This window comes from Sturnus vulgaris, chromosome 9 (genome assembly GCF_052056855.1).
Source record: "Sturnus vulgaris isolate bStuVul1 chromosome 9, bStuVul1.hap1, whole genome shotgun sequence".
NCBI classification, from domain to species: Eukaryota; Metazoa; Chordata; class Aves; order Passeriformes; family Sturnidae; genus Sturnus; species Sturnus vulgaris.
The window spans coordinates 12,596,263-12,621,311 of record NC_142251.1 but is presented as its reverse complement, the minus strand read 5'-3'; the positions used below and the strand labels follow the sequence as shown (position 1 = coordinate 12,621,311).

Below are 25,049 nucleotides of genomic sequence, written 5' to 3'. Positions count from 1 at the left end.
GTATACATACCAATGTTTTCAATAGGTAAAAATTCCAACATCTTTGCAGGTGCCAGAAGGGTTTAGTAATCTGGTTAGAATACATGTTTGGTGGGGTTTTAACTATGTGAATAAACTGCTTCCATCCCCAGCCACGTTCTAATTGCTTGGAATAGGCCTTGCAGAACGTGTTTTTTGTTTCCCAACCTTCCAATGATAACAAGGATTTTTTCATGAATTGCACGGTCTAGCATAAAAAAGGTCTCTTGATGGGAAATATCCTGCCTTTTGCCATCAGCAGAACATCTTGTTTCTGTTCCAGACTGCAGATAAAGACATTAAATGTGCGTTTTGGAACTACTCAGATACAATGAATGGCAACTGGGCTACAGAAGGCTGTGAGCTGACACATTCCAACTCCACTCATATCTCATGCAAATGTAATCATCTGACTCATTTTGCTGTTTTGATGTCCTCAGGTGGCTCCGTTGTAAGTGCTATTTTAATTTAGTGTTTTACCTGATACTATCTTCTGTTTTCATTCCCTATGTTTTTATTTTAGTGCAACCTGCATACTTACCCCCCTTTAGGTTGTCTCTTGGTTTTGTTCAGCAAACGCACAATTTATTGTGCACAAAGCAAACAAAATTCGTCCCATATGTGTTTGAATTTCCTTATGTCCTTTCTGCAGTATTACAGAGCAGTGATGCAGCAAAGTATCTTGTTCCAAAAACACAGTCTGTTGTGCTTATTTTTGGAGCATTGCATTTCATTTTAAATCTCACTTTAAGACTGCCGTGGGATTTATCTGCCATTCACTGGTGGTCAGCAACCATATGGCCCTGAATTTCTGTCTCTCGAAACTTTGCCACCCATTTGTCTAACCTTGGCATCTAAAAATCTGCTTTAAATTCTCTCTGGAGAGTTTGCAGCAGCATAATCAGTCTGAAGTTTATGACTCTTAAACATGGACACTCACAACCGGCACAAAACTGGGAGAATGGCCATTCAATTTCTGTCCTTCTTATATTAAGAAGCCCCATAGATTTCCAGAGTCTCAGTGGGGATCTGCAAGAGCTCAGGTCCTGCCTCAGGAGGCAGCTTTATAAGGTATCAGAACTGACAGCAAGCAGAATATTAGCATGAATATACTGTATTGAGACAGTTCTCTCACACTGTGAATTTCATGCTGATAGAGGCTGTTTCCTGGTTGCTAAATAGCATCCTAAGTCTTCAGTTCAAATTTAAAACCTTTGCAGGTACTTATATAGTTATTTTGAAAAGAAAGGCAGGGAGGTGAGGAATCTCTCATCCTTTATTTTGTAAGAAAATACTTGATACATTTTCTGGTCAGCTGAATACTATCCTTTTGCTGATGTACAGTCAGGTATTTCAGAGTTTCTTTGTTCAAATAGCAAACAGCAAAAGAAATTGTATTATTATATAGAAAATATTCACATCCGGTATTGAAGTATCTTGTGTTTTTCTGGAGAAAGTTCATGTTACATATCTGGAATAGCATTTGCTTGAAGTGATAGTTATTTCAGAGTCTTGTTTTGATCGTGTTGCAAATTCAGTAAGACAGTTATTCAGTCTTGCTTATCTAAGTCACTGCTGTGATAAGTCCTTTTATATTAGAAAATGTTTGTGTCATATTAATAGATGTCCTACTGCCAGTGTATTTGTCATTCACTAAAATGATCTGATTTTGAAAATCTTATTAGGAGATACTGATGTTAATAAAAAGTTTTGTTAAGAAATATCAGAAAATGCAAGAGCAGGAGTATATACAGTTTATTACTAATTTCCCCTAGAATTATATCTGTCTCATGAAAACCCAATACTTTTTAGATTATCCAAAGTGTACATTTCTAGTGAAACTTACAAACAGTTTTGATTAATATTTTGTAGAAAAGAAGTAAAGAGCTGTATTATAGAATGAGGTCTTTCTTGAGAAGTTACAAAGCTGTTCTTTTAAATACTATATTATAATTTTCCCCCAGGGTGTTACAAATTATAGCATTCTTACAAGAATCACTCAGCTAGGAATAATTATTTCGTTGATTTGCCTCTCCATGTGCATTTTCACATTCTGGTTCTTCAGTGAAATTCAAAGCACTAGAACGACAATTCACAAAAACCTCTGCTGCAGCCTTTTCCTGGCGGAACTTATTTTTCTGATTGGAATTAATATGAACAATAATAAGGTGGGTAGTTTTCAATTGTGCCTTGATTTTGTATTGCAAAATAAATATACAATAAAAGATATGATCTTCCTTCTACTCCCCACATTTCCTACCTACAATAGTGACCCTGACTATCCAGTACAGTGACAGGAAAAACAAAATGGTCATTTAAAGAAGCATTTAAAGGGCTTTGTCTGAGCTGCTGTGTATTGACGTTGCTCCATAGGTTTCATCTAAAATTTGTCACCTTTACTGAGACTGTGATCTCAATGTGTTTAGCATTTTCACTTCACTTAGGATGCTGTATAAAGCCACGTTGGCTGCTTCCAGGGTGACAGTTTTCTCTAAAATCAGGCCAGAGCTGCAATCCCAAGCTGACATCTGAGATATTGAACTGTTACCTGAAGGACCTCATGTGAGGCTCTGACCAGTCCCTTTTGCTTTTCAGAAAGCTAGGGTGTTGATTTTTGCATCTCAGATTAGTTTTAGGAACTAAGGCTATACATAAATGATCAAAATAGCCTACTATAAGTAGCTGAATAGAATTTAAAATCACTTGAAAATATATCAGCTGCTATCCCTGAGGTAGCACTGATGGATTGAAAAATATCATTTTACAAGCACTTTGTATAACAAAAGTTATTTCAGAAATAATTCCTTGTTATGCCTAATTACAATGTTATCAAAATAATAAAAATTAACATTGTGTAGATCAAGCATATAGACCACTCAGCTATAACAATAGGATCAACCTAGTCAAACCATTTATACAGTTTTTCTGGGAAGACATACACTAATTTTAAAAGTTGAATGTAGTCTCTCTATTTTACTACTTGCTAGAGAAAACACTCATGAACGAATGTGCAAATGGGTGTAGGCCAAGTTCTTGTTAAGCAGCATTACAACCAGGCTGAATCACCACTTTAGAGTCACTGGGTTGCTATGCATGCACTATTATAATATATATTGACAAAGGCCTATTAATAGAATTGTGACTCCTGCTTTCTCTGATTGAATTTCTAGCTCTTCTGTTCAATTACTGCTGGACTACTCCATTATTTCCTTCTAGCTGCTTTTGCATGGATGTGCATTGAAGGTATTCACCTCTACCTTATAGTTGTGGGAGTCATCTACAACAAGGGTTTCTTGCACAAGAATTTCTATGTCTTTGGCTATGTCAGTCCAGCCGTGGTGGTTGGAATCTCTGCTGCACTGGGATACAAGTACTATGGCACCACAGAAGTGTAAGTCACTGTTAATGTGTCTAAATCATTGTACAGAAGGAGGCAATAATCACAAAAGCACATTTCAAGGCATTTTTTGCTGTTTAATTTTCAGATGTTGGCTCAGCACTAAGAATAACTTTATATGGAGTTTTATAGGACCAGCATGTCTAATAATTCTTGTAAGTATAATTTTAATTTTTTATTGTAGTACATAAAGCCAATAATAAAAGGTGTTTAATAATCCCCCACCCACTGCCAGCATAGCTGTGAGTGCTAATTATAGGACAGAATTGACTAATTTAGATCTTTTTATAGTACCTCTAAATTATTTATATGCTGTACATCTAAATACTTTACTAGGCTGAAAAATGAAAATTTTACAAAAAGTTCAATATAATATCAGAGGATTTCTTTTTTCTTACTCTCTTTCTTTTATCCCAATGGTTTAAGAAATTCTGTGAAGCATTTCTGGCTTTTACAGAGAAGTGTCTTTGTATGTCACTGGCGTCTCAGCATGGCTCAGCAGGAGGTGTACACAGACACCATCCTAGCAGACAGATAATCTGGTTTTTCAAATGTTGTGTGACTTAATCTCTTATCAGTGATCGGTCATCTTGGTAAGATTAGACTGTCATCTTTGTGGTTTTATCATTCGCGTGTACCCTGTCATCATCAAAGCCATTTTAAACTAAATTGCGACGTCAGAGAAAAGAACCCGCTATTTCACATGGGCAGACAAGTCAAGTATTGATAGCCCTATTTCAGCTGTGAAGAGGGCCTTTTTAATTCCAATTGGAAGTGGTTTCAAACCTGCAAATTTGGCAGGTATTACATGTTCAATTCTGAATGGAGAGGTTTTTGGTGTCTCGGGAGCATTTCTAAGTGCTCTAAAGTTTAAGGAACCATTCTAGCTGTAATGGGGCTTTATTCTGTATGGCACTGTTGACAGTGACAGCTGGAGCTAACAGGAGGAGAGGGTGCAATAGTGAGGCCTCACACCTATGGTCAAGTCAGTTACAACCATGTTGCTTTTTAAGCTATTTGGTATAATGTGAGGATTTGTAAAAACGAAGTGGAAGATCCTAACACATATAACTTGGTAGTGAAACAGTTTTATTTCAAGGCATTATCCATTTCAAAGCTTAATAAAGTATCAGGCATCATTCTGGTCGAATTTCATGCCAAATTCCCACTGCATATTGGGTACAGCTGGAAATAACCTGCCAGATATAGCTGCAAGGTTATGCCTCCCCATCTCACCCTTCTGCTCACCACAGAAGATTTTGAGAGGAAAAGCACCATAACCTCCTTTGGCTCAGTGCTTCTGGGTCAGATAGCTCTGGTGTCCAGCAGGTTACTAAGATGGAATAAAATCATGGCAAGACATCATCCTTTACTAGGAAATTCTTACAAGTCTTAGGTTTAAGTTTACAATTTCCTATTTCCTCCTTGGACCTTATCTTTTCTTCCAGGGAGGCAGCAGGGCTGGAGTTTTTGTTGTTATTTCTCTCATTCCTGTTCCTCATCTGCCTTCGAGTAAAGATTTATGCACAGTGATGTATCTTTGTACGGTTAGCACACGAAAATCACATTATCAAAACATATAAAATGCCCCAAGTGCAGGCATCTGTAACCTTGTTTTCAGCTCCAGCCGAGCTGTGCCCAGTGGGGATCTCAGGTACACGGTGCAGAGGCAGAGCAGGTCTGCAGTAAAGGCTTTGCTGTAAATCTGGCTGGCTGCAGAAGCACATCCTGCAAGCTGGGCTCTGAGGCCCGTAGACATTTTTTGAGCACTCCAGATCTTCCAGCAATCCCTGCAAATTAAAAGGGAGGTGCTAGAAGTTGACCCAGGCCTGTGTGCCAGTGCAGCCCTCCTACGGACGAGGAGAGCAGCCAGACAATTTCTTTTTCTCTCACTCCTTTGCCTAAGTGAAGCCATGTAAAGGAACTCAAGCTGAACAGCGAAGAGCCCTGTGATTATTCAGCTACTTTTTGTGTGTTCTACAAGTAGTTAATGCTAACTTGTTTTACAGTATTTGCATAATTTTATTTATTGTCTCTTCATAACAATGTGCCACTAGACCATGGAGGGAAAGGCAATCTGCTTTCAGCAAGGTGCTTCAGCTGCTCCAGGGTGTTTTTGAGGGTTTGGACAGCTTGTTTTGATGGAGTGATAGCAAAATGCAGCCTGAACTGCAAGAGGGATTTTTTCTTAGGGTGCAAGTAATTTGTTCATGCTCTATCCAGGTAATAAAGGAAAATATGGAAAACTCTATGAAAATAGGCACTGACACTAGAAGATGAAGTTGGTGTCAGATGTCTTCTCCATGGAAAGCACATTGTTGGTAGTAATTCTGCTTCCATTGTCCTGCCTTCCTGTTGAGAACACTGCACGGGCTCCAGCATGACAAAGATTAAACTCTTTCCAAAGTAGTGCCACTCAGGCAGTCCTTTTGATTACAGGAGCCAGTCTTTTACCAATATTTCCATTCTGCACACAGCTAACTAAGGAGAAAGTAGAAAATTAATATTAATTAAGGACTCTGATAAGAAAATATCACTTTTGTTCTGGAATAACCAGATAGGGCACTGCAACCATCATATTGAAGGCTGAAAAATCTGTCAGCTTCAACTTTACATTTAATCCTGAACTTCATCTACTACTAGCATTGAATTTGCTGGTTTTCCAAGATAGCTGGGAGACCATGGATACCAATTCTCTGGAGGGCTACTCACCACAAAATTCTTGCACAGAAACATTAAAATCATTGTCAGGACAAATGCCCATGTATCCAAATAGTGATTTCCATTTCTGTGAGTGGGGGCCCAGGAGATTTGTGGTTTGGATTATACTGTAATATGCCTCTGAGACAGCATGTAAATGATGAAGAACAGAACCACTCCTGTACCAATGGGTTAGCTGTCTCAGAGCACGTTGTTTCAAACACATTCTTGGGCTGTAAATCTGTAGTAATAATGAAGCATAGGGAGCTCAAGTGTTTATCAGGAGTACAGATTAATTTCTTCTCTGATTGCCTAAGCAGAAACACTACTTCTGAAGGTGTTTGCTTATTAATACTAAGGTTCTATTAGAAGTGTTAAGTGCAAAGCAATGGCATTATTGATCCCATCTAAAAATTATTATTATTATTAGATTGGTGGCTGTGCATGAAAAGAAGTAGGTCAGGAACTCTTTAGATGGACTTAGCAAAAAAAAGAGCATTTAAAACCTTTATAAAACAAGCTGCAAACTGAAGATAATTTCTACAATTTATTTCTTCCTCCTAATATTTGTAATCTTTAGAACCACAACCATTTTAACTAAAACTATGCAGTAGATTAGATCAAAGCATACAAGTATGGAGAAATTGTTTATAACAAGTATTTAAACTTTTTAATAGAAATATGAGTTTATCTCAAGCTTTAAGGGACAAACATTTGTGCACACAGCAACCCAAGACTGATTGAGGCAATGACAAATATAAATCCCAGATTTAAAAATATGAAAATGGGAGGAAAAAAAAGATAATAAAAAGAAGCCCTAGAAGACTTTCTTTTCTATTGTAATGCACTTTTAAGACAGTAATCTCCCTGTAACAAGTATGTAGAATGGAAATTACTATTTGCCACCAGGGTGATGTGGCTGCAGTTTTGATTAGCATGTAATGTCTGTCAACAACGAACTCTTTCCCATTGTGGAGGATTTCAACATGGCTTTCCCCACCTCTGGCATCACAGCTTTCTGAGAGGGAGTAGACCTATGTAAGGGCTTTATTCTGCACCCCTGGTGTTTTTGGAAACTTCATTTTTTAAACTCTATGGATACTGCATAAGTCCTTGTACCTATTTTGAGGTTCAGCTATATATTAGTTATCCACTCTGGAGTAGAAATGATGTCTGGAAGGTTGGCCAAGGGCTATTAACACTATAGTTATGAAAGTCTATGAGACATTAAAAGGAAAATTTGGAAAAGAATCACTGCTATTCCAAATACAGCTTTAGCCAACCCTTCTAATATACCTGTCTCCCACAATGTTCTCCCATCAAATCTGTTCAGCTGAGCTTTGTGAGCAAGTTCAAAGTCACCCATGAAAACATGATTTGTACCTTTGCAGTATCGACAGAGTCATGCAGACCTGACTGTTGTACCTACTGCCACTGCCATAATAAATTGGCACACCCCTGTGAGGAACCAGGACTCAGAAGTGTGACGTGTTGTAACATTAATAGGTGCAATTTGCCATTTGACAGTATAAATCTATCACTATCATTTGTTGAGATCACCTCTGTAATAAAAAAATACAGACTTGCTCTTTGAAGTTGGAACATTTCCAAAATTGAACATCATCCAGATAATCCTCTCTGTGGCTTTTATCCAAACATCCCAGTGCTGTGCAGTGACGAGGTAGCTCCAGTATGCTATTCCTTGTTATACTCCTCTAATGAATGTTTTTAGGGACTTTGAAGGCGTCTGGCTTGGCTTCAAGTTCCAGTTTCTTGAAACAATTGGTAATTGTAGTGTTTGCAACTATAAAAGTGGCTTATACATGAACCCTGCAATTTTCAGAGCATTCTTATGCACTTGACTTGGAACGTACAAGCCAGGAATAATTCTTGGGAGCAGCGTCCCTAGAAAATCCAAGCCCTTTTTAATAAATGTAATGAGTAATCAACTGTAAAGCAAAAATATTCTAAGAACTTCAGTGATTGATTAACCATTCTGTTTTGAACCTTTCTTATATAAATGAATGGGTAAATGAATAAAATATACAGATTGCAGTTGCAAAATACAAAAAAGTGACATATGAGTGATGAAAGCAGGCTAACAGTAGAGTAATGCTTTTCATTAAGGAACTGCCTGCATATTCATTAGAGCTAGTCGATTACTTAAAAAATACATTCATCAGATAATTTATTTGATGAATTTTACCATTATTTGTCAAATAATTTATTCAACAAAAAAAAGGTAAAATTAATGGACTAGTGCATTTATCAAATGGGCAGCTCTAATACTTATTCAGTTCTGTACATTCAGGTTGATTCAGGATTAGTAATACTGCCACAATCAATGCAGAAAAATTTCCTGGTAAAGCCATTACTGTGCCGTTTTCTCATATACTCACAAATTTCATGTACTTAATCTAGGCTATTCAAACTGAACATCTTTCTTATGAAAAAATAAATATTCTAAGAATCTAAGATATTACATTTTCCCAAACTTTACTAAAGAATATGGTCTGACAGGCATCGTTACCATTTAAAAATAAATATGAAAAGGAAAAAAAAAAGAGAGAGGAAAAAGCATCCCCTCTGAGGTGAGTCACATCACACTGATGTCATCAAGTCCACTTCCTCTTTGGGCTTCCTCACTTTATTATCCCTGCTCTTCAGTGAAACATTGCACGTTCAGTATTCCTGACATTTCTTGATATTCTAAGAATTATTGTCAAAAATTTTGATTGACCTCTGACTTCCACCACAACAAAACATAGAACCATCTCACATTTTTCAGTGAATATTTATGCTCTGAAAAATTCTATGGGTTTTTTGTGATAAATGCTTAGTTATGTTTCTTAGATAGATGTGCTCTAAACCATTTACTGTATGTTGTTCAGAAAATAGCCGTTTTAAACATTTTTTTATATCTAGTGTTATTTCTCAGTCTGCCTTTTTAGTGGAAATAAATTCCTACTGGGACTAGCAATGCCTTTATTATTCTTTTTTAAAGAGTAATAGTCCCCTTTTCATTAGCCCCTCTGTGGCTTCAGTTAAAGGTGTCTCCATGGCATTTCTTATGCCATTGTGGATAAAGTGGAGAGAAATAATTATATAGTGGCATTAAAGACTGAGTCTGCAACTTTGCTTGAAACAGATTAGTTCAAACCACAGCGCTGTTCAGCAACAATACCTGCTGTGCTAAATAATAACTGAGTCAGAAAATACTTGCCCTGTTCAGTGGACAGGATCAGCTTCAATCTCCAAAACACAGCTTCCACATTGCCAAACCCAATGGATGCAATTTCTCAGCAAGACCAGAGCTTTCACATGAATCAAGGTTTTATCTTCCTTCTCTCTGCCATTAAAGCTGCAATTCTATGGTCCTTGAAGATAATTAGAAAAAAGAGGGAATGTCCATTAGTCATATTAGAGTAATGTAATTAGAACAATTACTTGATCCTATGTTATTGCATAGGAACAAATTCATCACATAAGGCTGAAGAGTTCTTGACGGATGTTCCAAACAAAAGTGTTTGTTTTTTAAAAAAATCAACTTAATAGTTCTGTAAGAAAAATTATATGAAGTTCTCCCTTGCAGTCACTGAAAGGACACTAGACTTGAAACTCAAGCATGTCCTCTGTCACCCAGAGTGAATCAAGCAGACACAGCATGGGAGGGAGCACAGGTGGATGTCAAGGGAAAGGAGAAGAGCACCTGCATGTGCCAGCTGGCTGCAGATTTCCTGAGATGTTCCACAGCTCTGTGCAGATTAATGTCTCACACATCCTCCTTCAGTTCTGGAAAGATATACCGTGTCCACTCTTTTAATGGATCCATGGATAATCAGCTTTTGTGGATATTTTTTTCAAGAAAGCCAAACAACTGACTAAGTTGTTTTTTATTTTTAGGAGTTTTTTAATTGTTTAGTATCTGCTTGTTGGTTCTGTACGTTGCCTTGTTATAAGCACAATTACTATAAACATATATACTTACCCTAAATTGTTCATTGAAAAGACACCATAGGTTTGCTTTAGATAGTTAACATAGACTGATGATGTCTTTTGGACTTTCTTAGCAATGACATAATGACTTTATCTACATGACATATTTTCTCACTTGAATCAGATTTTGTTCCACTATTCTACTGCCCCTTTGATTCATCCCTGACAGGCATTTAGAGAGGCAAATTTAAATTCCCAATAGTAATTTCACAGGAATACTCTGCTTGGAAATCTCACTTGGACACTGAAAGAAGTTTTTGTGGTTTAGAATAAATCACGCCATGGGACTTTGCGACCATACCCACAGTAGAATCATAGATATTTCTGAAAAAGCAAATTGTGAAAGATATGGATAGCTTTCTACCAAATATTCACACCTCCAAAATGGAAAATACCTCTTGTTCTCAGACTTCACATCTCTGTCGTGCTCCTGATATTTTCTCCTTCCTGGTAGCTCATCCAGTCTCTGAAGCTAGTTGTACTAAAACCTGATATACAACTATTTCACTCCTCTTTGCCATGTAAAACTCCTCCTGCCAGGCTCCTGCATAAGGCTCCAGATGCAGCCTAAGAAAGGTTCCCATGTATGCAAGGAAACCATAGGATAGGAGCAATGTGTAGTCTGAACTTTTTGATGAATCGGTTCATTAAACAGCCTGATTTATGTCACTCCCAACTCACAAGACAATACATCTTCTCAAAAGCTTATTGGAAAAGGAGAATAAACCTAGGAATTATTTACACTGCAAGCAGAATAGATGCCAGTCCTACCACTGGATCTAACTGGGATAACATTTATGGCTGAGGTCAGGTACAGCTCTGTTGGTTCATCCCTCCTGCCCTTGGCTGCAAGTAAATGATGGCAAATAATGTATTTAGTTTTGCAATCCAATAAGAAATAACATTGAATCCACAAGTCTGCAAAGCTGTTTACCCTGATGAAAAACAAGGAAACTCCACTTATTTATTTATTTATTTACATATTATTTTAAGTGTTCTAAAAATATAAAGGAAACACTTAATTGAGTCTATACCTATAGTTTGAAGTATGTAAGAGAAAACTTTGAAGTATTCATAAATAAAAAGCAATCCTATGTGAAATTTTTTTTCCTGAGTCAGGATTTGTAATAAACTCATTTGGCTATGTTTTAACTTTTAAAACAAGTGAAATCATTAACATCTCAGAAGCATAAAATTATACCCCTGAATGATTGAAAATATTTCCCAAAAATACAGCCTAAAGGGGGTTCATTAATGTTTTTGTTCCATTTTCTACTCCCAGATAAGACTGTATACTTAAAGCATTTGAGAAGATATATTCACTAGGGACATGGTAATGAGATAAATCAGTCAGGAGACAAACCCTGACTGTTTGACTGCCAGCTTGTGTCCAATTTTATGCAATTAATATAGCATACATTTTCATTTTGAAGCTTAAACTGTTGTATTGTTAATAGCTTAATTCCATTCTCCCCTGTCTGAAATAACGATGACCCACTGAATGTTGTCATTTTACCCAGCCATTAGCCATCCAGCCAGAAAGACAGAAATGTATTGCTCTCTGTGGCAGAGCTCAGACCATCACAAGCTCATTAATTCAAAAGCTCATAATGAGGGTCATTGTACAGACTGATACAGATACAGCTGCTCTGAACTTCAGACATTTTTTGAAAGAGCCAAATTCAATATGATATATGTAAAAAATTCAAGTATATGCCTAAGAGAGCAGCAGGAGAAATTTTCTCATTCTTTTTTGTGAGATCTGACATCAGCATATAGATGGTTTCATCAATTATTGAGACAGAGACTAAGAAAGGAAAAGGGAATGATTTGGGGGTTTCATTTTTGAAGTTTGAATGTAAAGTGCTCAGACTGAATCAGAACTAGTATGTCTGAGTCTTTAGAATTAGCTGCTTCTTTCTTATACCTTCTCTTCTTTGTAGCACTAGAGAGCCTTTTTAAAGGCTGGTATTTGAAATGTTCTAATAACTTTTGAAAGGCTGGGGTGTATCTTTTACACAAAGATATCCTACATGAAATTGCAAATTCCTTTCTCATTCTATAAATAATGTGTATTGGAAATAGTTTCAAAACCTCAGTCTCATATTAAACAATTACAGCAGTGTTTGAAAACAAAATTTTCTTTAGATAATCCTGCATGAGGAATTGAGGGGTGAGGGAAATCCAGGTCTTTCTGCTCCAGTGAATATTTAATTATTTATATGCCATGGAATAGATCCAGCAGTAGCAGTGAATACAGAGCCTGGAGAAACCAAGGGTCATAGCTTAGTATGAATATTAAGTAAAACAGAAAATTGTGCCCCATGTCTCCAACATCTTGTATAAATGTGCTGTCCACAGGGATTTTCATTGTTTAGGAGTGTCCTTTCTGGTTTTATTCAGAAAAGCTGTCCTAGTCAGAAAGCGTTTCCTGGTGAAAACGCAGTCTAAAACAGTAATGTCGTTTAGTGCTAATGAACTGACATTTTTCAAGAAAAGAAGTATTGGACTAAATTTTTTTGAATGCCCTGTCCTGATCCATTTAATTTCACCAGAAGTCCAGGTGCTAACTGAGCTACTGCCATGAAAGACAGACCATTCCCCTCTGAGCTTTCAAGTGCTTTTTGCCTTGCTGTAAAAAAGGAAGGGGGGGAAGAAGGAAAAAAGATGTCTCAGTTGTCAAATTTGACAGCTTTCAGCTACCTTGATGGGGCAAAATTATGATGGATCACTTCACACAGTGTCTTACAATTTAATTGTAATTAATTATGAAAGAAATTACAGCTCTTCAGCATGAGTGCAAATATTTTTATTTGCAAGTTTTATTAAATTTTGTGTAGTTCATCCTATTCAGTGTTCAACTAACAATAACTATCATTCTGTATCTACACAGAGAGAGTTTAATGCAGTGTGAAGCAGTAACAACATATTTACTTCAGGACAGACATTACTCTTCCAGTATGCAAAATATGTACATTTAGGAGTGGAATTAAGGATCTATTTTAAATATAGCTGTTGCTAGGCAATGTGTCATTAGCAGAACTCCAGCAGCCTGGAACATTTAGGATTTTAGGACCTACATACTCATTTTTATATTATTACTTAGTTTCCAAAATACTAGCAATCTACAGAGAAGTTGGTAATTTTCTTAGACAATAGATGAGATTGTTCCTCAGTGCTCTCTGCTGGGACAGTCCCACACCTGATAGGAGTAGCACCAGAGCAGCAGCATCTTGCTCTGTCCATGCCCAGCTTTCCTTCCTTGCAGCAGCACCTCAGGTAGCCACGGTAGTAGGGAGACAGAGGGAATCTGCAAGCAGATTCTCAGAGCTATCCTAGATGCAGGTGGAGGTAGGTTAACTCCACACGCTGCCTTTCCAATCCTATTCTAAAATAACATATGATTGATTGAACAGAGCTCCCCAGGCTAACTCCTGTGGCAAAGCCTCCTTATTGTTGACAAGATGATTAGAAGAGCACCAGGAAATTTCTTTGAATTCTAAATTGCTTTTTCTCTCCTACAAGAGGAAATTATCCAGATCAGTGCTGTGGGTCACATCTGATCCTAGGACTTGTACCATTCCAGACTGCTCTGAACTCTTCCTTGTGTGCCTGTTGGACCTGACCACCAACATCACAGTTCTGAATGTGGGAACTGTATCGTGGAGATCCCCAAAACAGCTGCAGGGAAATTTCACTGTCCTGCTCTTTACCAAGAACGCATCCATGACACATCTAAGTGCTAATCTGCAGAGCAAAAGCTGCAGCAGTGTCCATTGTTGCCTGTGAACATCTTGGGACTGCTGTTCTCTGTGATGTGCAGTGATAAAGCCTTGACAATGCTGGTGGCAATAGGAGTGCTACTATTAAACTGGAGTTCTGCATATTGGCTTAATGGGGCCAGAAGTGACTCCAAAACCCTAAATCCTTTTGACCCTTTTCATATATGATGTCCCAGAGAGAGATATACCAAACACTTGCCATTCTTGCTTTAAACTCCATTTCAGGTGTACGATACAACCCAGCTCATGCAGGTTTGTGTCTCCTCAGAGATTATCCAGGTTTAATCAGGATTATCCAGCCACATAAATGCAGTGGCCCATATCTACAGAATCCTGATTTCATGGCATCCTAATAATTGCTCTTGTTCAATGTCTATTTCACACAAATATATTTTAAGTTTTTCATTTGTTCATAAATATACCACAACATTTCTAGAATTTATGAAGGCTAAAAATACTTTTACAAATATCTTTAGGGAGACTTGATTCCCTGAAGATGCTGTGAGTGGAGGCTTTTTCTGTATCAGTCCTTGACTTTGATTAACCACTTAAAAAAAAAGGAATAGATTAATTATTAAAATTAGTCCTGTAGTGCACCTGAGCAATGATGAGTGAAACATGATTCCCACTGAATTACAGAGGAGGTAGGGCAGAGGATGCTCAGCACTTCAGAGAATTGCCCTGGTAAGGAGAAAGTCAGAGTAAAAGGACTGAATGTACTGTTTGCCCAATTGCAGTCTGGGGTGGTTTGTTAAATAAATAAAATACAAAAAAATTATTCAGTTCAGGGCTTGGAATCAATGCAATTCCCCTCTAGTCTATTAGACTTGCCTAGAAGCCCCTCTCAGGACACACAGCAGTTTCTCTGACTGCTCAGCCATGTAATAGCACTGCAAACAAAGGCACCAGTACTCGCCGTGTCACACTGTAACATCATTATTCACTCGATAAAACCGTGGCCATGCCACAACACCTCACGCTCGGGGTTTGCCCCAAGCTGCAGACGAAGTGTGCTCATTATTCAGGTGTCCTGTCCCCAGGCTGGCCCGCCCCAGCCTGTGCAGAGCCTGTCCTGAGCTCGGTGTCACAGCTGCCGGCACATCCTGCCCGGCCCCAGCTCGTCCCTCTCCGGGGACAGCAAGCCTTGTGCTTGCCACACCACCTTAAGGCTGGCTGAATCATCATATCATTTCAGGTTTGCTCAACAACATCTTAAGACTGTGGTTTAATTACAAAAATGAAAACGCATGATTACAACCAAAGTAAGTATGAAACAATATTTGGCTGTAAGGAGCAATTGAAACTTTTTAGATGTTTCAGTGTCTCTCATCCAGAAGCCCCTCTGTCCCAGGCAGAAAATTCTGGGATCCAGGTTTTCTTGTGTACACCTATATTTTAGACTACTTTTACAGCCTATTACTTCAATTTCTGCTTGTTTGAAATTCAGTTTTGGATACAAATTCAATGTCTTAAGGGCTTGTATCTTTGGCCAGGCATTTTAAGTGATTTGACTTCTCATTCCTTTTGTTGGAGTACATATAGCTCTTTGGGGATATCAGTTCTATTTCCCCTTTAGTCCTAATGCATCCAACTTATTAGTGTTCCTACTCAGTCCTGCCATCCAATATGAACTTTTTACTTTACATTTCCCAGAAATAGTTGAGGCCATTGGAATGTTCCTAGCAAAGAACATGCAGAGTATCAGGTTGAAGCAGGATGCATTAAGTTTAGGATACCTTTTGGGATATCTTTTGGATTACCAGTTTTCTCCAAAGGCCACACTTGACATGTTATTTACATTAGTTAGTTTTTTTTCTCCTGGATTTACCCATGAGTTCATGCTATTGTTTTCCCTCAAGTTTTGTTTCATTTCTGTGTCACAGGATAGTTGCTACAACTTTGTTGTTGTCCATTTCATCCCCCCTCAAAGGACAAAATGCAGTTTTTAGGCTTCTAATTTAGGTTGAAGCATTGTGTAAAGCCAGTCTCTGCGCTTTCACTTTGCTATGGAATTTTTTTTATTAATGGAGTGCTTAAAAATGGGGCAAAGACCGACTTCAGACTTTAATAAATCTTGGAAATGACCGGGTGTTTCAGAAGTTAAGTTCACCCTCATTACCCTGTAACACTACCTCCTGTGAGGCTACCTGAGACATATTGTACAATAATTGTGTTCTGGCAGCTGACTCCAAGAAGCTGGTGTTAACCTCTCCTGTTCCCCTGATACATACAGATTATTCCCATTAGAATGGGTTGGTGAATGAAAAGATCATAGTTAATGGGTATTACTTTAATGCAGAGGGCCAAATCCTATTATCCTGTGAAACGGACAGTGCAAATAGTATTTGTGTAAAGGAGCCCCACCGGGACAAGGAGAAATGGAGCCTGCTGCCCTCCCCATCCTTGCTCAGCAAAACCTTGCCAGTTCTGCAGCTGTTTCTGTGAGTAAGGGGGGTTGGCCCATAGAGCTTCTCACAGAACCTATTTCTGGCAGTTTCTAAAGAAGTAGCAGTGTGTTCTCCATGCTTCTGCTATTTTGATCACATTTCCCGCTCCCTTTTTCAAATTAATAAATACATTAGGGGGGTTATGCAGATTACAGTGTATGCATGAAGTTATTTGATATATTATTCACCAACAAATACAAGATAAAAAGTAAGTCTGCATATAATTATCCACAACTGCTGACTGATTCATAATTAACTTTGAAAAACTGCTGGTTTAGGAGATACCATAGATTACAATTTTAAATATAAGGAGCTTCAGAATAGCTCTCATGATCAGCACTAGTACAAGGCATTCAATGCAGGATTAATTCCCTAAACTGCTCATCAGCTCTATCTCCTGTCTTATCAAATTGTAAATATATTATGCTGCATTAAACTATGAGCATGCAGCTAATTAAAGCAGAGCCTGCTTTAATATCAGATACTCCCCCCTTGACACAACAAAAATGTTCTAAGGACATATCTTACAAGTGTTAACAAATGAAAGTGATTCCTTTTCAAGTCATGCTGTGCTCCAACAGCTCTGTGTTTTTATTTCAGAGCCTTTTGTTTGTTTGTTTGTTTGTTGAGTTGGGTTTTGGGTTTGGTTTGGCTTTTTTTAAAGAAAAAGAAGCAAGGGGAAAACCATACAGTCTTTCTGGAGAAACAGCTTGAGAAAGGCATTAATTCCATTCATTGTACAGCTGGAAGCCCACAGGAACTGACAAAGAGATTGTAACCAAGGATTTACAAATAGTACCTGAATGACCCACAGCTAAAATTGGTTCATTTACTAACATTTTAAATATATTCTGATGTTAAATGCTGCAAAGTAAGAAGGCAACCATCCACATTTTTAAAGGATTGCAGTATAAATTTAACTGAAAGATCAGTGAAGCCCAGCCAAGCCAAGAGGATCAGAACCACAACTCAGCATCATTTGAAAAATTGTTTATTTTAGTTGCTTTTCTTTGTTTCAAACTCAAATCAAGCAATGGCATTGTACAAAAATCAAGGAAAAAATACCAAAACTATTCATCTATGAAAAAAACATAAAAGATATGCAGCAAGAAGCCTTTCAACAAAAGCTAGATTTTTTTTTAATTATTTGTGTAAGCCTCTAAGATTTTTGTGTCACTTGGAAGTTTTCAAACCCTAAAGACCTTAAAATGTATGATGCTATTAATGTTATTCAGCAACAAAAGACACAGATTAAAAAAAACCCCATAGGGCAGACAGGTTTTTGTGAGTTTCTCAATTTCTCTTTCCTTATTTTAATTCCTTTTTTTAAATTCCTTTCCTTTCCTTTCCTTTCCTTTCCTTTCCTTTCCTTTCCTTTCCTTTCCTTTCCTTTCCTTTCCTTTCCTTTCCTTTCCTTTCCTTTCCTCTCCTTTCTCTCTACTTAGGAAAAATAATCTCAGCAGGAAATCGAAGAGATTTACCAATTAAATCAATAAACATTTGCAGACTATTGGTAATGATACTGTTGAGATAAGGTAGGGTTACGTCCCTGCTTGATCAATGTTTATTACAGGGCTCATTTTTTTTAATAGAAATGAATCAGAAGAGAGTGTGTTTTTTCCCCTCCTGGCATGGGATTCTGTAGATTTCAGATACACAGAAATTTTATCTGGCTTGTTCCATTTAAATGTTTAACAGTTATTGGCATTCAACAGTATCCTGGTTTGAACTAAATTTTTTTTCTTCATTCCCCCCAGGTTAATTTGTTGGCTTTTGGAGTGATTATTTATAAAGTATTTCGACACACTGCAATGTTAAAGCCAGAAGTCAGTTGTTATGAAAATATAAGGTAAGTTTGCCATTCAGTACAAATTCTACCTTCTGCAGGTTTAAATACAGACAGAGATGATAATGAGTATTCCAAGGTAACAGTTTAATATCCTGAGACTTGTAGAAATAGAAAGATTTTTTTGTCTTATTACCCTTATATAAATTTGGACATAAATTTTGCAATCATTATTCCCACTGAACAATACCTTGTATGATAGGGTGTGTGTGAAAGATGCACAAAGAAAACGAGCAGCCCATCTCAACCAGAGGGTAAAGGCTGAAGGCAAAGTTAAAGAAGTAATTGTCCTTTTATCTTAAGTATTTTCCACAGCCTCTATGGAATACAAACCAGAATTCAAAACTATGCCTGAAATGGGACCAAAATGTTTGCCTTGAAGTAACAAGTGATAAGAGATGGAAGTCATTCCTGTTACTTGGGAAAAGTCTGCAGTAGGACATTATGCTTCTGTGGCACTGGGGGGATGGAGCAGATTCTTTACTTTGCATGCTGCTGATTTTTCCATCAACTCACTCTCTTTAAAACTGATTTATAGGGACCTTGAAAACCGTTTGTGCAGGAAAAGCTGAAGTGTACTACAGGGAACATTGAAAACAACGTACTGTTTGTGTTGCTTAGGAACACTCCTGCAGTTTCAATGCATTGCACTAGATTTATAGTTAGGATTTAGCAATTGTTTGATTGATTACTTTCTCTTATTCCTCACCTTTCATAGCTTCATGTGGTGACCTGTTTCTAATGAAGTCGAAAATTATTCATTTTCAGGGGAACAGTGCTAAAAATGTCTGCTGTTCTAAGGAAGTCCTTCAATAACTGAGCTGAGAATGAATAAGAAAGTAATCAGTGGCTTCATTTCCAAGACAACATGCTGTAATTTACTCAAGTCTGTGAACAGTGCTCTACAGCATCTTGGAAAAAAAATCATAGCCAATCAGTTCCTACAATTTTAAGGCATCAATATGCTGACCCAGGAACTATTTGAGAGTACTTGTGTTCTAAAAACAATTTCTTTTTTTTTTTTTTTTAAGAGACAATTTAAAAAAGAGTCTGGTTTTACAACTGGCACCGTCCTCTGCAATGAACCTGAGAGGCAGCCTGGGAATCCTTTGATGTCATGCACATGCACTGACCTAAGAGCATACTGAACATTTTTCTGGGTTGTTTTTTTGAGGAAGATAAGGGGGAGGAGGAAAAGTGGGGGAATGCTTCATAACAGACATATGTTTTTCCTTGGGGAATTACACTAACAGTAGATTTAAATCAAATCATATGGTGCTGCAGTACACCAGAGAAAACATATCTGAAGATTAAAGAAGCCAGTGTTTTAAGGCCCTCCAGTTTTACTCCCTTGCTCTTCCAAAGTGATTATATGACTTTGTTCATGCTGCAGTGCCACAGCACACCCTGAAGAGCAGCCCCTGCACCTGCACTTGTCAGGCCTTTGCAGCTGTGAAAAAATTTCCAAGGCAGCATTCACCACCCAAAGTGGAGGAAAAGGAGAGTAGCATGTGCCTGCATGTTGTTCACAATGTTTTCTTCCTGTCTAGATCCTGTGCTCGAGGTGCCCTTGCTCTCCTGTTCCTCCTTGGGGCTACCTGGATTTTCGGGGTTCTCCACGTGGTCCAGGGATCTGTGGTTACTGCTTATCTTTTTACAATCTTCAATGCATTCCAGGGGATGTTCATCTTCATATTTCTTTGTGTATTGTCTAGGAAGGTAAGTACCCCATTCCTTGTGAGAAGTCACTCAGTCTCATGTCCCCACAATGTCCAGGTGCCCAGCCCTGAGAGCTTCTGCTTTCAGTGGAGACAGAACCTCTGTCCAGTTCTTACGTTCTCACATATTTTCTCCAGTTTTAAAAATGAAGTATGAAACATGAGAAAATGGGGCTTTTTAACTGTAGAACTGGTAATGTGTCATTAACCTGATCAAATTAGACATTGTGTGCAATAAAACTTCCTTCCAGTCTTTTCAATTAGCAGCAAGATTTACCCCCACTACCCTGGGATGATACTTTCTTCAGAGCTTTGTCCTAAAGTAAAAGTCAGTCCCACCTTAAAGTATGTAGTCACAGGAGCAGTACAAAATGGGTTCAAAGACATATTGACCTATTAATAAATCTATTTCGTCATTGAATTCAATATTTTTATTTCAGATTCAGGAGGAGTATTACAGATTGTTCAAAAATGTTCCTTGCTGTTTCGGCTGCTTGAGATAAAGGGAAGGAAAACACCCAAAAACATCTCAGGTGAAGAAAGAAGCAACCTACATGGTGTTGTTATGGATATTACTGCAAAATATGGTATTGTGAAAGTACGAAATGACCCAGTGAGCATGCATATCTCAGCTGAATTAATGGTTTTGTACATACATGTGCATTCATGCAGAACATCTGTATTATTCTGTATACTAACAGTATACAAAACAAACGGGATCATTGCAAAACAAATATTAATAAAGACAAGATAAAGAAACAAATTTTAAAGAACCTCAAGACTTCATGACTGAGGTTTCGTTTCTGATATTAAAAATATCTGCAGTTCTTGAAAGCAAGATACCAAAAACCAACTGGCATAGCAGATTTTTTATGAAGTGCTTTGCTAGTGGAAACATGTTCACCATCCTTTTGTAGTAATGAACTTCATACACTAAGTTGTATGTGACCATCTGCAGGGAATGGGTTCCATTAAAGAGTCAATAGATAAAGATCTGCTTCAGCTTAGACTTTTGAAAACATTTCTTTTAATTTAAAGTAGATTAAAAAAGGAATTTGTTTGATATTATTCTCTTATCACTCTGAAATATATATTTGTATATTAATCAATCCTTTATTTTTATAACTTCTAAAGAACTGTTTATATCTAAAGAGCTGAGGTCAGATCTGATACAAGAATGGTGGGATAGTCATTTTATAACTGAAAGATTATTTTGTGAATACTTTGAAAAAGATCTGGTTCTTATTTTATTTAATTGCCAAAAAGACTGAGATCTGCTTAACTGGCACTATGATTTTGGAGGCTGTGGGAAGAAGATGCTTTCAATGTTGTTCATTTCATAGAGATACTTGGAATCCAGACTTTGTAGGATCAAATTAAAGTGGTAGAAATCACCCATGCAGAAGAACACAGATTTAAATTCAAGGTAATGTGGCTCTGTACTGTGTACAATTCCAATTACAGCAGTTTTCTCATAGCATCTTTGAGTCAAGCAGTTGTCTTCCTCTGAGGGTCCTGGGTTTGAAACAATCCTGCACTTAACCTTAGGAATGGCTCTAGAACTTCTTAAATCAAAGGGAGTACCAAGGTGCAAGTTTGGCAGATCAGAGCATAAACACAATGCATTGACAATTCCACCTATGGCATCTGACTTATTTGAAAAGTATGCTTTAATTTCATCCTTTTAGCACCCAAATTATGTGAAGTGCTGAGCAATTTCCTGTCCACATTGCCTTCTCAGGAAGTGTCCAGGATCTCAGATGAGGCCCAGTATTTTTGCCGTGAGGCACTGTAAATATGTAGTTGTTAATAAATCCCACTGTTGTGTTGTCTGTTAAAATAAAGCACTAGTCTGAATTTTATTTATATTAAAGGAAATCTTTTTTAGTAATGATCTACTTTGGTTCTTATCCTTTTTTCCTTATACACAAGGTTTTCATTGTATGCACTGCAATGATAGGCTTCATTAAGTATGTTCCATGCCTGCGTCAAGTTTTTTGAAAAAGGAGTAGTCTATTTTTCAAAAAATTACTAAAGAATTCTCCTGGTCCTTTGAATGTAAAATATGTGAATAAACTGGAGTGCTTTGCTTTCACATTTTGACATTTCCATTCATTTAAATAAATACACTGGTAAAAGTTCTCATTGTTACATATCATTTGCCCTCATTATTTGCTGTATTTCCTTTGCTGTTGTATATGTACTTCTAAAGTTGGGAAATGCAGATATATATTACTTAAAAGAGTATTTTTAGAAGGATATCTACCAGCCCATCATTTTTAATCTCCTGCAGAACTGTAACCTACAGTAAGCTGATCTGGACAAAGCATCTCTAGTAACTATATAATGACTTCAGCATGCTCAGGGAGAGTGAAAAAAGTTCCTTGGAAAGAAAATATATCATAAATGTTTAGCTTACAATAGTCTTTGTAATGAAAGAACATCTTTTATAGGAAAACTGCTCTCCTGTCTCCAGGTCAGATCTTCATTGAAAGTCTGTTTTCCTTAAATACAAGGATGAGTTTTCATCTTTTAATACAGCACATAAAGAGCAGAAATATTTTTTTAGATTCCCTGCCTCAGACCCTGAAGGATATTGCAATTGTCCTTCCTAGAGCTTGCAGATGTTCTGACAAGCAATTAAAGGGTTTGTTTGTCACAGCCCTTAGTTGCATGAACCCCAACCCAGCAGAGAGAAAAGGACTGACATTGGACATAAACTGAAAAAAGAGAGGCTTCAACAAGATATGAGGAAAAACCTTTTCACCATGAGGACAGTGGAATGTTGGAAAGGATTGCCCAGAGAGTTTGTGTACTTGTGTTAAAATCTATGGAAGATTTTATGACTGCATAAAGTTTGCAGCAACCTGATCTCAACCTGACCCTGCTCTGAGCAGGAAGGTGGATGAGATAACCCTTTGAGATCCCTTCCAGCCTGGATTGTTCTTAGTCTATGGTATCAAATCAGAAAAATAATAATCAGGCATTAGTTACAATTTTGTTATGCAAACTGTTTTTCCAAAAGTAAATTAATGTAATCTATTTATCAGATCAACTAGCTGACTGGTTTGAAAACCAAGAATTTTGTTCAACACTTTTTAAGATTACACACTTTTTAGAGGCATGTTACATATCCAGTGGGGCCAACAGGAAAAATCAAAAAGTAAAAAAAATCAGTGATTGACCAGAGAGATAAAAAGTAAAATGTTACGATTTCACTCTGAAAATAAATGCTTGATGAAGAAATTTTTTCCATTAAACCAAAGAGAAATTTCTCTTCAGTGTTGCATTTCAAGGTGTATTTCAGAATACAGTAAATAAGGTAAAGACTCATCTATTCTGAAATTAATATCCCCTCAAAGAATTAGAATTGTATTTCACAGAAACTGCAATATGATCACCATAGCCATTGGCAGGTTCAGTCTGCTGGAGCTGTGCTAATAAACAGATCTTCTGTCCTCTTTACCTATTGGAATGAAGCAGGGAGTCATTTAAAACAAGATAAATGCAGTGCAAGTTTATTTTGGACATTTCTGCAGTCTCCAGTTGTCACAGACCTTCAGCTCAGACAGAACATGGTGATGCTCCAGCCCCAGGACTTTGGAGATTTGTGCACCTTGTGGACCAGACATATAAAGCAATGCTGCACATGATGACGTGAAACACAACAAATATTTTCAGGACTGATTCCTCCAGCTGCTACACCTCCAGCATCACTTGTCTCATCAATAATATCACTTTTTATATCTTTATCATAATAGTTCTCTAAAGGCCAGTTCATAATCACAGTCTTGCCAGTTAATCCCAGGAGAAGCCCTATGTCCTTCTCTGAAATCTATATAGATGAGATTAAAAAGTCAAAAGCCATGAAGAAGGTTAAAGCTTTCTTTCCTCTGGGAAAGAGGTGGAAGGAGGAGGGCCACTGGCCAACAACTTCCTCCAACCTGTGTTCCTCTTTCCCCTTGGTTCTCATACATTCAGTGCTGTGAGATTACAGAAGCCACCTCACCAGAGTCCTCCCCCATGCAATTTTTATATAAAATTAAGCCTTTAAGATGGAAAAAAAACAGACTTGAAAACAGCTGATCATCAGTGCACTGATAGTCCATTAAAACACAACCAAATTGTCAAGTGCAAATGTGCTGAAGCATTTTCACAAGTTGCCTGGCTCCCTGCCAGCTCAGCCCTCATGGCCATCGCTGGGGGCAGCCTGTCCATGGGGATGCAGTCACAGAAGGAAAGGACTGCTGTTTTCAGACTCTGCATCTCCATGACAACCCTCCTGAACATCCAGACTTTGCCAGGAGTCAGGTCCATGGCCACACATGGAACCCGGAGGCCCTGGAACTGCTGCTTCAAAATAAGCTGCAAGATGTGACTAATGTGAAATACAATAATTCCATCAGCTTTAATGCTACACAGCAATATTGACAGCAGCAGTCCTACTGGGTCAGAAGAACAGAAGGTATGAAAAAAAATCCATACACACCACAAAGTAACAGTGAAACTGACATTTCAGAATGTACTCTTTTTTTTTTTTCCAAGTGGAACAAAAAATGCTTTAAAAGCACACTGAAATTATCATGAAACATAAATTATTACTGATTCTATTTATGATAACAATTATGTTTAGTAGAGGCCTTATTTTACATTTTCCCAATGCAGGGTTGCATTTTTCCCAGAATTCCTTTTCCAGAACTATCTCTTTAAATTTGGCAGAAGCTTTACTTCTACAGATGTTGTTTTACAGCTCCTTGGTTTTTTTCTTGCCTTGCTGGTAAGTACTCAAATTTTATTGTATTTACTCTTCTGGATTTCCAAGAAAAAAGTGTATTTTCATCAAACACAGGGGAAGCTCCTCTGTTTCCCAAAGCATTGCTGAATATTCTAATTAAAACTTGCTCCAAGACTGACCATCAGTCTTCACTGCAGTGCAATAGGCACCTCCCTCCAATGTAAGCCTTTGTATTTATTGTAACTATTTATATAAATGCTGCAGTCAGCTCTGTATGCACATAAACCTAAAACCATTTAAATTAAATTTGTAAGACTTTTGTGAGACACTGCTGAATAATTTAGTCAAATCCAAGTTGATTATAAACTGTTCTTCTTTATAATAACTAAGTTTGAAGACTATGTTTTTAA

At 37.5% G+C, this 25,049-nt stretch overlaps 1 protein-coding gene across 2 annotated transcripts in view; it reads left to right on the top strand.

Moving 5' to 3' along the window:
* The window catches only part of ADGRL4 (adhesion G protein-coupled receptor L4), a 72,925-nt gene extending 50,926 nt beyond the window's left edge, over positions 1–21,999 (top strand). For both annotated transcript variants that reach the window (XM_014872190.2, XM_014872189.2), the window contains 7 exons: positions 302–469; positions 1,983–2,186; positions 3,189–3,409; positions 3,504–3,570; positions 18,098–18,189; positions 19,737–19,905; positions 20,345–21,999. In XM_014872190.2, coding sequence (XP_014727676.1) covers positions 302–469; positions 1,983–2,186; positions 3,189–3,409; positions 3,504–3,570; positions 18,098–18,189; positions 19,737–19,905; positions 20,345–20,407 — 984 coding nt within the window. In that variant the 3' untranslated portion in view covers positions 20,408–21,999. The remainder of the gene's footprint in view (positions 1–301; positions 470–1,982; positions 2,187–3,188; positions 3,410–3,503; positions 3,571–18,097; positions 18,190–19,736; positions 19,906–20,344) is intronic.
* Positions 22,000–25,049: the final 3,050 nt, after the last annotated feature.